The sequence below is a fragment of the Myotis nattereri genome (genome assembly GCF_964212035.1).
Source record: "Myotis nattereri genome assembly, chromosome: 19".
In the NCBI taxonomy this organism is placed as follows: Eukaryota; Metazoa; Chordata; class Mammalia; order Chiroptera; family Vespertilionidae; genus Myotis; species Myotis nattereri.
Window position 1 is genome coordinate 17,361,732 of NC_138095.1, and position 13,372 is coordinate 17,375,103.

Here is a 13,372-nt window from a genome sequence, read left to right on the forward strand (position 1 = left end):
AAAAGTTTGACTCCGGCTGGAAAAAACATTAATGAACGTATCTGTGGGAAGAAACGGAAAGTGAATGAGTCAGGAGGGCCACCTTCGGCCAGCGGCCCCGGGAGCAGGACGGAGGCCAAAGGCGATTGGGTTTGGGCTGGGGGGGAAGGTGCTGGGGGATGCGGCCTGCGGGGATCCGGGCACGGGCGCCGGGCGCGCACCCGGGCATTGTTCCCAGCCCGGTCTTATCTCCCGGGAGCCAGTATCCTGTGCGCGCGGCGCGTGGATGCATCTGGGCATCGCCGTGTATATTTATATAGTGTGTGATGCGAAAAGCAGGAGCGGCGGAGGGGGGGAGTGAGTGTGGGGGAGGGCAGACGGAGGAGAGAGAGAGACGAAAGCGCTAGACGAGAGAGAGAGAGAGAGAGAGAGAGAGAGAGAGAGAGAGAGAGAGAGAGAGAGAGAGATAGGACTTCCTCCCGATTCGCAAAGTGAAGTCACTTCCCAAAATTAGCTGAAAAAAAAGTTTCATCCGGTTAAACTGTCTCTTTTTCAATCCGCTGCTACAACAACAAACGTGCACAGGGGCGCGCGGGCAGGGCGCTCGCAGGGGGCACGCAGGGAGGGCCCAGGGCGCCGAGGAGGCCGCGCCCGGCTGATCCGAAGGGGCTGCGAGGTCAGGCTGTAACCGGGTCAATGTGTGGAATATTGGGGGGCTCGACTGCAGACGTGGCCCAATGGACGGGACTATTAAGGTAAGAGACCGGCCGGTGGGCGCGGGCGGCGGGTCCCGGAAGACGTGGCCACTCTCCGCTGCTTCCGCGGCGGGTCCTCCCGCGCGCGGGTGGCGAGTCGCACTCGCGGGGCCACCCCGCCGGCTCCCCCTCCCAGGGCAGTCTCCCCCGCACCCCAAGCCGAACACGGCCCCCTCCCTCCGCGCTGCCACCCGGCTGCGGGCTAGGACGGCGTGAATCCTGGGCTGGGGGTTGGGGGGATCGCGGGCGCGGGTCGGAGCCGAGGATCGGATTCCGCGGGTCCATCACCTCCGCCGTCAGCAGGCGCCCGGGCCGCCTCTGGGTACCGGTCCGCGGCCGGCTCCCCTGCCTCGGGGCCGGGGGCGGTGGGGGCGGAAGCTGCAGCCGCCAGCAGCTCGGGTCCCCGCCCGGTGAGCTCGGGGCGGGCGAGTGGGTCGGGTGCAGGGCGATCGGAGTGCGAGTGGCCGTTTCTGGGCTCCCGCTGCTGCAGAGGGAAGCCCTGTTTACTTGTCAGAGAGGCCGGTTTCTCTTCCTCTCCGCGTTTCTGCGGCCGCTTCTCCGCGCTCAGAGACGGCGGCTCCCGAGACTAACGGGCCGACCTGGCCGCTTCCCCCGCCTGCCGGGCAGGACGTCCCCCTGCAGCCCGGGTCCCCGCCGCGCCCCGCGCCCCGCGCCCGGCTTCCCCATCCCGCCTCGGGTCGGCGCCTACTCCGGGGAAGAGTTGCTTTTCCAGTGGGGTTGGCCAAGCCCTCGCCCCTACCCTCACCCCACACCCTGCGCCTGGGTTAGGTTGCAAAGTGCAGCCCGGAGGGAGAGCTGAGGGTCTGGGGTTCGCGTCGGACCTCAGAAGGGCTGACTGCCTCCGCCCTCTCGAAGGGGAAGTGGGGCGAGGAGCAGAAAGGAGGGACACCCCCTAAAGCGACTGGCCTTGGAGGCGCGAGGGGAATGAATGGGACGAGGAGTCGCTGGGCTGCGAGAGGCAGTTGTGCAACCCCAAGCAGGAGTCAGTCTGGAAAAACTATTAGGCTGGTGAGGGGAGGACTGGCAGAGCCCCGCCATTCCCCCAGAACCCAAAGGGATCAATTTCAGGCTCAGGGCTGAGTAGGAGAAAGCTAAGCATTCAAGAGATATTTATCATTTGGGTGGGGTAGTGGTTTTTATTTTCTAAGTGTTTTTTGTGTGTGTGTGTGTGTGTGTGTGTTTTTCTGAAAGTTTGAGATATGCTGACTTAGGTAAAGAGCACCAACAGAAGACATCTGGAGATGAGATAACTGATGGTGATGGGTGAAAGGGTGCCTGTGGGAGCCTGGGTTCCTCAAGTTTCAAGTGTGTGGGTGCAGAGTGGGTGAGGGAGGATTCCTATAGGGAGGGCGTGGTGCGCAGAGATATTTTCATGCTTGTTTTCCTGGTCGTTGGCTGGTATGTGTGCATGCAAGTGCCTTGCGTCCCTGGTTTAGTAATGAGAGGCTGCACCCCTCATTAGGACACTTTTCATTTACCCAGAAGGCACCTCTTTGATCCGAGCAGTGGTAACATGGCTCCGGGGTCCCGATGTGGACACTCTAAGGAGAAGTGAAGCAATTTCTTCTCCACGATGCTCAGACCTCTGAGGCAGGCCCCGAGCAAAGGGAGGAAGCTGTGGTCTGTACCCAGGATGTGCTAATCTCTTTAGATACACACACAGGGATTGGCATGGCGGGCAGTGAGCGCAGGCTTAGGCCAAGACCCTGGCACTCAGTGCCAAGGATGAGAGGGACAGTCTTCTTTTCCATGTGGGTGCTGAGAGCCTGTGAGTCTCTCCACACCCTCCACAAGAGCACCTGGTCTCATCTGGGTGACCTGGCTGTGCAGACCCCTCCACCCCACACAGAGCCACGGCTGCTCCAATCCCCAAAGTGCTGAAGGATTGAGTCCTTGAGTGTATGTGTTGGTGTTTAAATTGTGTGAAAGCCACAGTTTCTTTTTCAAAACGTGAGACCTTTGGATCTTGGGGTTCCTGGACCCCACTCCCACAGTGGTTTAAAATGTTGTTGTTGGAGAGGAGAGTGGGTAAGAAGAGGCCAGCTAACTTCTGGTCGCCACGGGAATGCAGTTCATTAAATCCGTCTGAGCTTTCAAATCTTTGCAATTATGAAAGAGTGAGGCTAAATCACCTTCACAATAGTATCTTTCCCAACCCTCTCTATTCCTAAAATAGTATGGTCCTATGCCAGTTATGGCGAACCTATAACACGCATGTCAGAGGTGACACGCGAACTCATTTTTTTGGTTGGTTTTTCTTTGTTAAATGGCATTTAAATATATAAAATAAATATCAAAAATATAAGTCTTTGTTTTACTATGGTTGCAAATATCAAAACATTTCTCTATGTGACACGGCACCAGAGTTAAGTTAGGGTTTTTCAAAATGCTGACACGCCGAGCTCAAAAGGTTCGCCATCACTGTCCTATGCTCTTACCAACACATGTACCGGATGCCTATGAAATCCACTTCTGTACTGACAAGGTCGGAGAGATCTGTATGTAAAGGGAGAGATCTGTCTGTCATGTCTAATCTGCAGACACAAATCCCGAAAGGGTGTTCCCCATTGGAATGGCCTGGAAAAACCATCTTTGAGTAATTCTGGCATGTGATTTTTATGCACCTGCACATTCCCCCCCTCCCCCCAATATAAGGTGGGTCTCTCATTCAAAATCCCTGTCAGTCTCTGCGCTGAGGAGGTATTTGGCCCAGGATGCCAGAAAAGTCTTTGCAGAAGACTTCTTTGCAAAAGCCCTTTACTTTGTGCATAATTCTATCTGATTCCAAAACCGCAGTCTTCACTGCCCTGTTACAATAAGTCCTTCTGTGTCATGTTCACCTCTCATTTCCATGGCCGTCTCCTGGGAAGTGTGTGGGGGCCATTCTACTCTTTTGCAGCCACAGACAGTTAACCTGCATATTAAACAACACGCTACCCCACCCCTGCTCCCCGCAGTGATAGTATCAGTGTTGAGAAGCACATGATACTGGTGCCTGCGCTAAGAAATGACCTGGTTTCAAAAACTGCATCTTAGTTCTAAGCAGTCTTCAATCGAGTCTCATTTCATCTGTGAAAGCTCGATTCAGTGCCCGTGGTGCCAGCAAAGATGGTGAAACTATCCAAGAAGATGCAGACAGGGAAACAAAGAGCAGACTTGGAAACAGGAAAGCTGGGTTCATTCTCAGCTCTGCTAGCATGTTGGTGATTGCTCTACCGCGAGGCACTTGGTCCTTTGAGTCCCAGTTTCCTCATCTGTGAAATGGAGCCAAAGTAGCTCCCTGACATCAGTCACAGTAAGGATCAAATAAAGTCTGCATGCTAGTTGCATGCACATTGGTTGAATTTCTCCTTGGGCATAGGTCTTCTGGAGTTTGATTGGTTAGGAAGTTAGATCCTGGGTCTGGATTTACCGAAATACATGTTTCATTCATTTAACAAATGTGAACTATGTGTTTCTTATGTCCCGAGGCTCAAAACTCATGCGTTATGTGTTGAGAATAAAACTGGAATCAAAACCCTGTTGGAATGTATACTCCAGGGGAGGTGACAGACACACAAATAAATAATTCTATGTCCAGAGATGACATCCCTTCTGAAGAGCAGTAAGGCAGGTTAGGGGATAAAAAGGGATGTAGCTGTATCAGCCAGGATGGTCAGGGAAGATGCTTTGAGCAAACGGAGGAGAGCAATTCAGTTTTCTTCCTTTACCTCTGGAAAGTACAGCACCACACAGTCAGCGAATGATGGGAGAGCAAAAGGGGAAAGAAAGGTTGAGATTGAAGTTGGGTTCTGCAAACCAGCAGAGAGTTTCTGGGCCAGACAGGCCTAGGAGGGCAGGCTGTCGCTGATGGGCAGTGCTCGCCAGTGGGAAAAGCAGCAGAGGGAGGAATGCTTGAGGATAGACTTGACCTGTGTCCTCAAAAAGGGATGTTGCCTTCACTTTGCAGAGTGAACACCCACACACATCTTTTTGCCTTCATCTCTCCTCGATTCTTTTATCTGTCCCCAGGAAGTACCCATTGGCAAATTGGTAATGGTTTGGTTTATTTTTGTGAATAATTTCTATGCTTTAGCCAGTATTGCTCAGTGGATAGAGCGTCGGCCTGCCGGACTGAAGGGTCCTGGGTTCCATTCCAGTCAAGGGCATGTGCCCAGGTTGTGGGCTCGCTCCCCAGTGGGGGTCGTGCAGGAGCCAGCCAGTTAATGATTCTCTCTCATCATTGATGCTTCTGTCTCTCTTCCTCTCTGAAATCAATAAAAAATATTTAAAAATGTTTAAAGAATAATAGTTTCTGCGAAACAGCTTCCTTCTACTTCTGCTGCTATTCCAATTTAAGTTTACAGGTTTGCAAATTTAGAGAATATTTAACTCCATAGTCTCATGTTATGGGTGGGATAGCTAAGGCCTAGAGTTGTTTAATGAATTATTCAAAGTCACGCAGATTATTACCGAGTCAGGGTGAGAATTCAGGGCTCCTGACCCTCAGACTAGTGTAAGTTCCACTCATACCATGAAGATTTCATTCACATTCATTACATTATTATGAATTATAGAATCCTGGAGGCAGTGAGAGTATGTTGTGCGTGAGTGTGCCTAAGAGAGGGATAGCGACAGACAGAGACAAAGAGAGGCTTTTAAAAAATCAGGGAGAATTTTGACACTTTGGAATAAAGACACTTGTATTTTTTAATGAAAAATGTATTACTACCGCCTCAAATCATGTCCAGACTTTAAACATTTCAAATTTTCAGGTAGGATTTTTCCATAACTGCTTTCGAAACTAAATCCTTCTTTTCTTGCAGACAAACAAGGTCTTCATTATCAGAAGACAATAAGAAATATACTGTTTTACTGAAATAGCCAATAGGCTCCTTTGTAGACCAGGGCGGCAGGTGGGCTGAATTTTTATTTCAATGATTTTAATAACGGAATGTTGACTGTATAGAATAATCCATGCTGATACATTAGAACATATCTTATGGACTCCCCATCCAGGCTGTGTAGTGAGTGGGTCTTAAGTAACAACCACATTAAATAAGATTTAGGATTTCAATGTCTTCTGTTTGGGGTCAACCAGTTAGCTTAGCATTGGTTTTAAAAAAGTGGTTGATTTAAACCAAGCCTATTTTCTAGAAATGTAACATTCGTCTTATGCTAACACTGAGTTGTTCCAGAAATAAAAGGGGAAAAATTTATGATGATGAACAACTCAGCAGCATTTCTAATGGACGGAGGCCTTTATTCTACCTCAAACTTCAAAAACAAACAAACAAACAAAAAACTAAATTGTAAGTCAACGTTCAGGCCTTCAGCAAAGTTCCAGTGTTCCCTGGGAGAAAACTCACTCTATTTGAAGTTAAATAGACAGATTTTCAGATTAGTAACCAACTATGTAAGGTTAGAATTGAAAAGCTGCTATTTTCATTCATTTTACACAACCAGCTACGTTATAAAAATATAGAATAACATTTTTGTTTTGTTTTGTTTTGAAAAACATGACTTTCTATTTTTGGCTTGCACTTAAAATAGTCATTCTGAGTACATTTTTTTGCTTGTTGTTTTGTGACAAATTGAGAAGGCTAAAGGACATTGGCCACTACGTACACACACACACACACACACACACACACACACACACACACGCACACAGACGCAATCTCACAAAATCTTCCACCAACCATAGTCACTTTTTTTGTAATCTCAGGGCTGTGCAGGTGTCTTTTCCTCTGGAGGAGACCACACCCTGTTTCATTTTCTGTTGCTTTTCTGATTTATATCTATATATTTCTATCCCACTCGTGGGTTAATCCATCAGTGGGATGCTCTGACTAAATGATGACATTCTAATTCTTCCACAGGCCTGATAGGCCCAATATCAGCAGCCTGTGTGCTCTGAGCTGTTTACCCAGAGGCAATGGATGGGCTTTGACCATCCTCACATTGTCACCTTTAGGGCCAATTTTTTGGAATTTTGATAGAATTAGACAGTCTACGGAATAACCCTTTTCTACACAAAGCTAGCTGGCCTCACTGGACCCTGTAACCTTGGCCTCCTGGGCATCATAAACTGAGGTTAGCCATGTTAATAGAAATCAGTAATCGCTCATGTTAGGAAGGTCTGTCGCATGACTGTCGTGCAGGCACTGACGTAGGTGCCTAAGTGCTGTTAAGAGACAATGTTGGTGGCCCAAAGGCTGCTGTCCTGGGGTCCTAGCAGAGGGATCAGCCGTGTGTATGTGCATAGGGGGAAGAGCCTGGAGAGAGGAAAGAGCAATTGCCGATGGGCTAGAAAGACCTGATACCAGTAGTTATTTGCACAGTCCCTTCTGTGTACAAAGGACTTTCACATACACGCTTGCATTTAATCCTCACAAAAGCACCGTGGAAAGCCACGTTGCCACATCACCGTTTTGTTTGGGAGGAAATTCAAGTTCAGAGAAGCCAGGTAACTTGCCCACGGTGACAGCGAAGAGGTGACAGAGTTGAAATTCAAGCCAAGTGCTTCTGATTCCGGAATACCTGCTTCTTCGTCACATAACCCACGCTGCGTCTTGGCAGAGGTGGATGGCTGGGCCTGGACGGTGGCTTTGAAGCTTGGGTAGGACTTGCACAGGAAGATAGAGTTCAAGGAAAGTGAAATACTTTGGTGTGTGTTTTGGGGGTGCCTATAAAGGAGAAGGTAGGAGTGGAAAGATGGGGTGGAATTAGATTATGGAGGACTTTAAATACCACAACAAAGAATGTGGGTTTTATAAACTATTCATATGGTAAATAATACAACCATTAATAAATAACACAAGAATCAACTCTGTGTTTCCCATACTCGCAGCCATAAACCTACTTTTGCCCGCGCTGGTAGACAGAAAGGAGGGATCCCAACTTTTCTAATAGATGAATGGTCTACAGAGCTGTACAAGCCTCCTAGGAACCGATCCTTCTGCTCCTCTCCCTTCTCCTTAGGAAATGGAGATGGGAGTGGTCCCATCACGTATCAGAGATGACAAGAATGAGCAGCAGACAGGATTAAACACCCGGTGATAGTTTCGGGCAACCAGACCCTGCTGTCAGCTGTCTTTAAAGAGATGTTTATTAAATATGGAGTCAGGGGAGAAAGGAGCAACTCTGTCACTAGAAGCCATGAACATGTGATTCTCCCTTTGCCCCTTTCAATGTCTCCTTTTGCCGCGTTCTAGAGATTCCACCGCAAACTGTCTTTTCGAACGGCCATCTCTCCTGGGCTACAACTTTAGTTCCTTTCGAGAATGAGTCAGCAGCTGGTAGGTGAGAAGATTCAAAAGGAAAGGGTGTTTCCCTGAGACTCAAATCACATTTCTGTGGAAATCCCAACAGGTCTGACCCGCTTTCACAGGTTGGCTTGGACCCTCACCTCACCACATGTCACCTAAGCAAACCCAAAACTCAGAGTACGCACCACCATCCCCGTTGGATCAGAGATGGTGTCCAGCTGCATCTTCAGATCATTCCTAGGAACTTGCCAGCAGCTTCAAAATTGCTAACACCTTCAAACATGAACCGAAAATCCTGAACGATGGGAGGTAGCCCCCATCTTTAAAAAGCAGTGTGCCTGCTGCCATTTAGTTCACCATCCAAGGCCCAGAGTGTGTAATTTCTCAAGCCGCCTCTGGGAAAATGCATCCTTGCCGATTGAAATACAGTGCCATGTGTCCACGGTAATGAAAGACCTTATGTCACAGCTCAGTGCACACAGGCGAGAGGCCAGAATTACAGGTGCCATGGGAGCTTTAACCCTGCGTTTCTAGACACGTGCGGGTTTCATGTCTACTGAAACCTACCAGTGCAGTAGCAGAGTGTTAGAGCGAATAGGTGGCTATTCATTGACTTTATGTGCACAGGGGTCTGAGAGGGCATGGCTTTGTGGCCCTGTTCATGCAGCAGACACTTGAAAACAGGTTAATATTATAAAATTACTGAACGTGTGAGTTGTTTTTAAGTTGATGCTGCCGCAGGCTATTTAAGCGCATACATTTAGGTTGAAATTCTTATGCTTGAAGAGTCATTTTGTCTTTAGGTTCAGACTCATTCACTTATTCATTCAGCCAAGAGTTGAAAAATAATCCCGCCAGACACACGCTCACTGGAACTCCACGTAAATGATGGCGAACAAGTTGCTTAGGCCACTATTTCTCCCAGACCTCTAGGCTCTAGAGAGCATAGGTTTCTCCGCTTTCTGGTTTTAGGCTCTGACAATTGGCAGGTCCAAAAGAAGCAATGCTCGCTGGGGGAAATCTTTATTTGTGGCTTTTTATTAGATGGAGACTTAGGCACATTTTCCCAAAGGTAACGCCCAGCTTATAATTTCCTCCTCCCCTTTATTCTTGTTTTGTTTCGTTTTGTTTTATTTTGTTAATCCTCACCCAAGGATATTTTTTTCCATTGCTTTTGAGAGAGTAGAAGGGAGGGAGGGAGGGGAGAGAGAAACATTGATGTGAGAGAGACACATTGACTGGTTGCCTCCCGCACACATTCGAACCTGCAACCCAGGTACATGCCCTTGCCCAGGAATCAAACTCGAAACCCTTTGGTGCCCAGGTCGATGCTCTAACCACTGAGCAACACGAGTCAGAGCCGCCCCTTTCTTCATTGTCTGGACATCTTTTGAAATCTGAGGGGTGCCAAGCGAACTTCTTTTTATTTTTTTCTCCCTTTCTTAGCTTTATTTCCTCGATCCATGCATGAACACAGAGACAAGTACTATAAATACAGTGAAACGATACATGAGCATCTGAACAATATTTATTTCTCACACATAAAACAAAGGGCAGGTGTCTTCATGGACAAAGACTACTTGCAAGTCAATAAGAAAAAGATAGACCGCCTCACAGGAAAATGGGCAAAAATGCTCTGCATACACAGTGCTAGAAAAAGGCATGCAAATGGCCCCTAAACGTGTGAAAAGACTCTCTAGTATGTGCATAAAGATATTTAAATGAAACTAATGAAATGTGAACATTTGTCACCTATGAGGAGAGCAAAGATTAGAGCAGCTTAATTGTGCCTCCTGTTAGAAAGAGTAAGGAGACATGTCCCTCTCTCACCCAGCTGGTAGGAACATAACTTGAAGGGCAACTTGGAAATATCTGTTGAGATATTAAATACTGATACAAATTTGATAATAATTTCATTTCTAAAAATTTATTGGACAGACATGTTCACATAGATACCAAGTGTACGGATGTACAAGATGTTTATTATAGTGTTTGTAATGGCAAACATTGGAGAGAATCTAAATGTCCATCAATAGGGGATTAGATAAATAAATTACGGAAGAGGCATGCCACTGTTAAGTGGAATAAAATACAATGATTTAGAAAGTCCTCCAAGGCATCTCATTACATGGAAAAAAGCAAGTTACAAAATGCGTGCTCTCATATCTGTAAAAAATTTGAAGACACACACATCCATGTGATTATTTCTGCATAGATAGTTTCTGGAAGGATATATAAGAAGCTATTTATTAACAGCATGTGCTTCTGGATAGGGAGAGGTGGACTTTTCTCACACTGTAAACATATGTAGCATCAGATTGCTTAAGAATCACTAATATGTATTACTTTGATAATTTAAAAAACTGATGTAAAAAAATCAAGAGGGGCTATTGGAAATAGACTAGTAAGAAAAAATGCACCAGGCACAACAGTCCAGCCCAAATGTGCTGATCTCAGAGACGCTGGATCCCACTTTGTGGGAAATACAGGGAAAAATTGTCCAGCCTAGGATCTGGAGACCTGAATTCCAGCCCCAACACCCGTCCGCTCCCTCAAATGAGCGATGAGATCCTAGGCAAGTCACTCCACTCCTTTGCTATTCACTTAACATGTCTCATGTTAAAGGTTTTCTCCAGTATAAAATGAAGGCGTGATTTCAAAGTGTCCTTCCAGCCTCCAGGATTCCCACCCTAAGTAAACTTTAAAAACATGTCTTATTTGGGGGCACAGGTGAGTGAACCTCTCCTAGGAATTCCGTCAGAGCCCCTGTGGGTCTCCATAAGCCTGACCTACACTGTAGAGCAAGCATGTCAAACTCATGGCAGGCGGGCCGCATGAATGAGGCATGTGGCCCCCCCGCCACGAGTTTGACATGCTCGCTGCCCAGTGACCTTCAAGGCCAGCTGAGAGCTGGGACTCTCCGGGGGATGCTTTGCAAAGACTCCTGAGCTGGTTGTTTTGATTTCCCAGTGACACTGGAGCTGTGCTGATCCCTCTGCGTTCATGCCAACTAGGAAGAGCCTCTGCTTTGGGTCTTACACTCTTTTCCAAAATTCGGTCTCATTTAAAACCCAAAACACATTTGGCCCCAAGCGCCTATCCCCTGGACTTTTAAAAATCCAGTTTAATTGAAGGGAAATTGAATTCATCTGGTTCTGATTCATTTACACTTAACTGTAAAAAAACACAAAAACAATATTTTGAGGACCTATTTGATGTCCAAGAAGAATTTTGAGCCTCTTAATGAGTTTTCTGGGAGGCTTTTTTTCTTCTTCTTCTTAAAACAGGAAGTGGGCAAACACAGTCAACCCCGAAAGGCCCAATTCAGTTTGAAACTTTATCATCCACCATTTGGCATGAGCCCGGTGGCCCTAAGCAAAGGCCTTGCTATCCCTACGCCTCACCTAAGAGCCAGAGACTCACTCACCTCCCATCCAAAGGAGAACAGTGAGGAGAAACAGGCACAGCCACAGGAAGGAAAGACTAAGCTACTTGTCTAGCTCTTGCTATGCGCCGATACTGTTTTAACCCCTGCAGACATACTCCTATCTGATCCTTGGGACAATGCTGTGATGTTTGTGTGATTTTCATCTTGGCGAGTTGAAGTGACTTACCCAAGGACATTCAGGTAGAAGGTGGAAAAGCAATGATTTGAACCCAGTCCTCCGTTTGCCTCCAAAGTCCATAGCGCTCATCCACTGTGATACATTGCCAGATGGACACACCACATACCCATGAAAGTTAGGTTCCAAACTTAACCCGTCGATTGAGGACCATATATGTTTTGTTGTGTGTTTTATCCTGCAGTCCCTGCTCACAGTCTGTGCTGCTCCCATTCCTGGCATTGCTCAGCCTCCACATCCTTTATCAAGAGGGCCACAGCCCTGAGTTTCCCAGGTAGAGAGGCTGCCTGACTTGTTAGCAGGTGCACAGGGCAGCGGGCAAGGGAGGCGGAAGCCAACAGGTTCTGTTTCCTTGTAATGAGTGAATGAGATGATAAAAAGGAGAGAAGGCTTGTAGCTCAGAGAACAGCAGGTTCCTTGACTTGACAACACTGCCTCCTCTACCCTCCTACCTCTTCTCTCTTTTTCTCTCTTCTCTAACTCTTTTCATTCTCTTTCTCTCATCTACACACACTATACACACTTTTAGAAAAACAGATGGGGGGAGTCCTAAAAAGCAAAACAAAACAAAACAAAGAAGGGAATGTTTTGCAAGGTGAAGAGGAAACCATTGAGGAAGGCTAACTTCGGGCTCCAGTTTCTCCTGAATAGCACTTGTTATTTCAAGGCTGATTGACTTATAACTGCATCCACAGCCACCTCACATCAGGTCCTTTTATCGGCCCAAGTGAGACTTCCTGTGGACTGGCAGCTTCCTGATGTATTTCCTTTTTCCTTTGGCAGAACAAAGAAAACCATAGCTCCAGGATCCTTGGGACCAAACATAATTTAGCACCGAAGAACCTATTATTTTAACATTTTCCCTCTCAATGCGTAGGGCCAAGGGCTTGCCTCTTTGCATGTTCCCACAACATTGTGTACAGCATCCTAGTGGACCCCAGGTGCAATGATCAGGGGCCAATGAGCCACTCGAACTCACCCTAGCTGTAGTTTTTATTTCATTTAGAGGGAAAATGAACCCATTGTCCTCAATGACACTACATGAGCAACCTCCCCACCCTTACTTCATACACATATACTCCTTTAAGAGTTACATGGAACAGCTTTCTATGTAGTGTTTACTCTTGTTAACCTCACTCAACATAACAGGCCAGCAAAGAAACCCTCTTATTTAGAGAGTTCAACCTATCTGTGTTTGAAGTTCTAATTCTAGAAATATAGATATAAGAAAAAACTTCAGACTAAATCCAAAGGGTCATCAATTTGAAGAGGACATTCCAGAAATTGGGATGAAGTGTTGCTCTCCTCTTTTGCCTGTAGTATGTCGAGTCACTTCTTACCTTCGGTCTCACCACCTATTCTGCACATTATTTCTTTGAGAGACCTTCACACGTAATCCAGGGTAACAAAAAAATGCTTCTGAGAGAGCTGCTAGCATCTCTGTTGTGTCTCTCAAGGCACAAGTCACAAGTTGCCAACTTATCGTACCTCCCCAAAGTCTTAGAACGTAAGAAGCCATTGTCCAGAAGAGATAAAGAGCCTTTACGATGGAATGTGTCTAAAGATGAGAACTGGACAAGAGACACAGGAAGCAGGATTTAGGTATGCCTGTACCCAAACAAGACCTTTTACAGTAAGGGAGTTTCCAGGAGCAAAGATACCAAGACTCGTTGAATCCACAGATTCATGCTTTCTTTGTTCTCCGGGCTTACTTCCTGACCGTTGTCATAATGCTCTTGGGGAA

The 13,372-nt window shown here is 46.9% G+C and overlaps 1 protein-coding gene across 1 annotated transcript in view; it reads left to right on the plus strand.

Moving 5' to 3' along the window:
* Positions 1–320: 320 nt before the first annotated feature.
* Positions 321–13,372, plus strand: part of FLI1 (Fli-1 proto-oncogene, ETS transcription factor) — a 117,419-nt gene continuing 104,367 nt past the window's right edge. Inside the window, exon 1 of the mRNA XM_081114141.1 lies at positions 321–734. Coding sequence (XP_080970267.1) covers positions 717–734 — 18 coding nt within the window. The 5' untranslated portion in view covers positions 321–716. The remainder of the gene's footprint in view (positions 735–13,372) is intronic.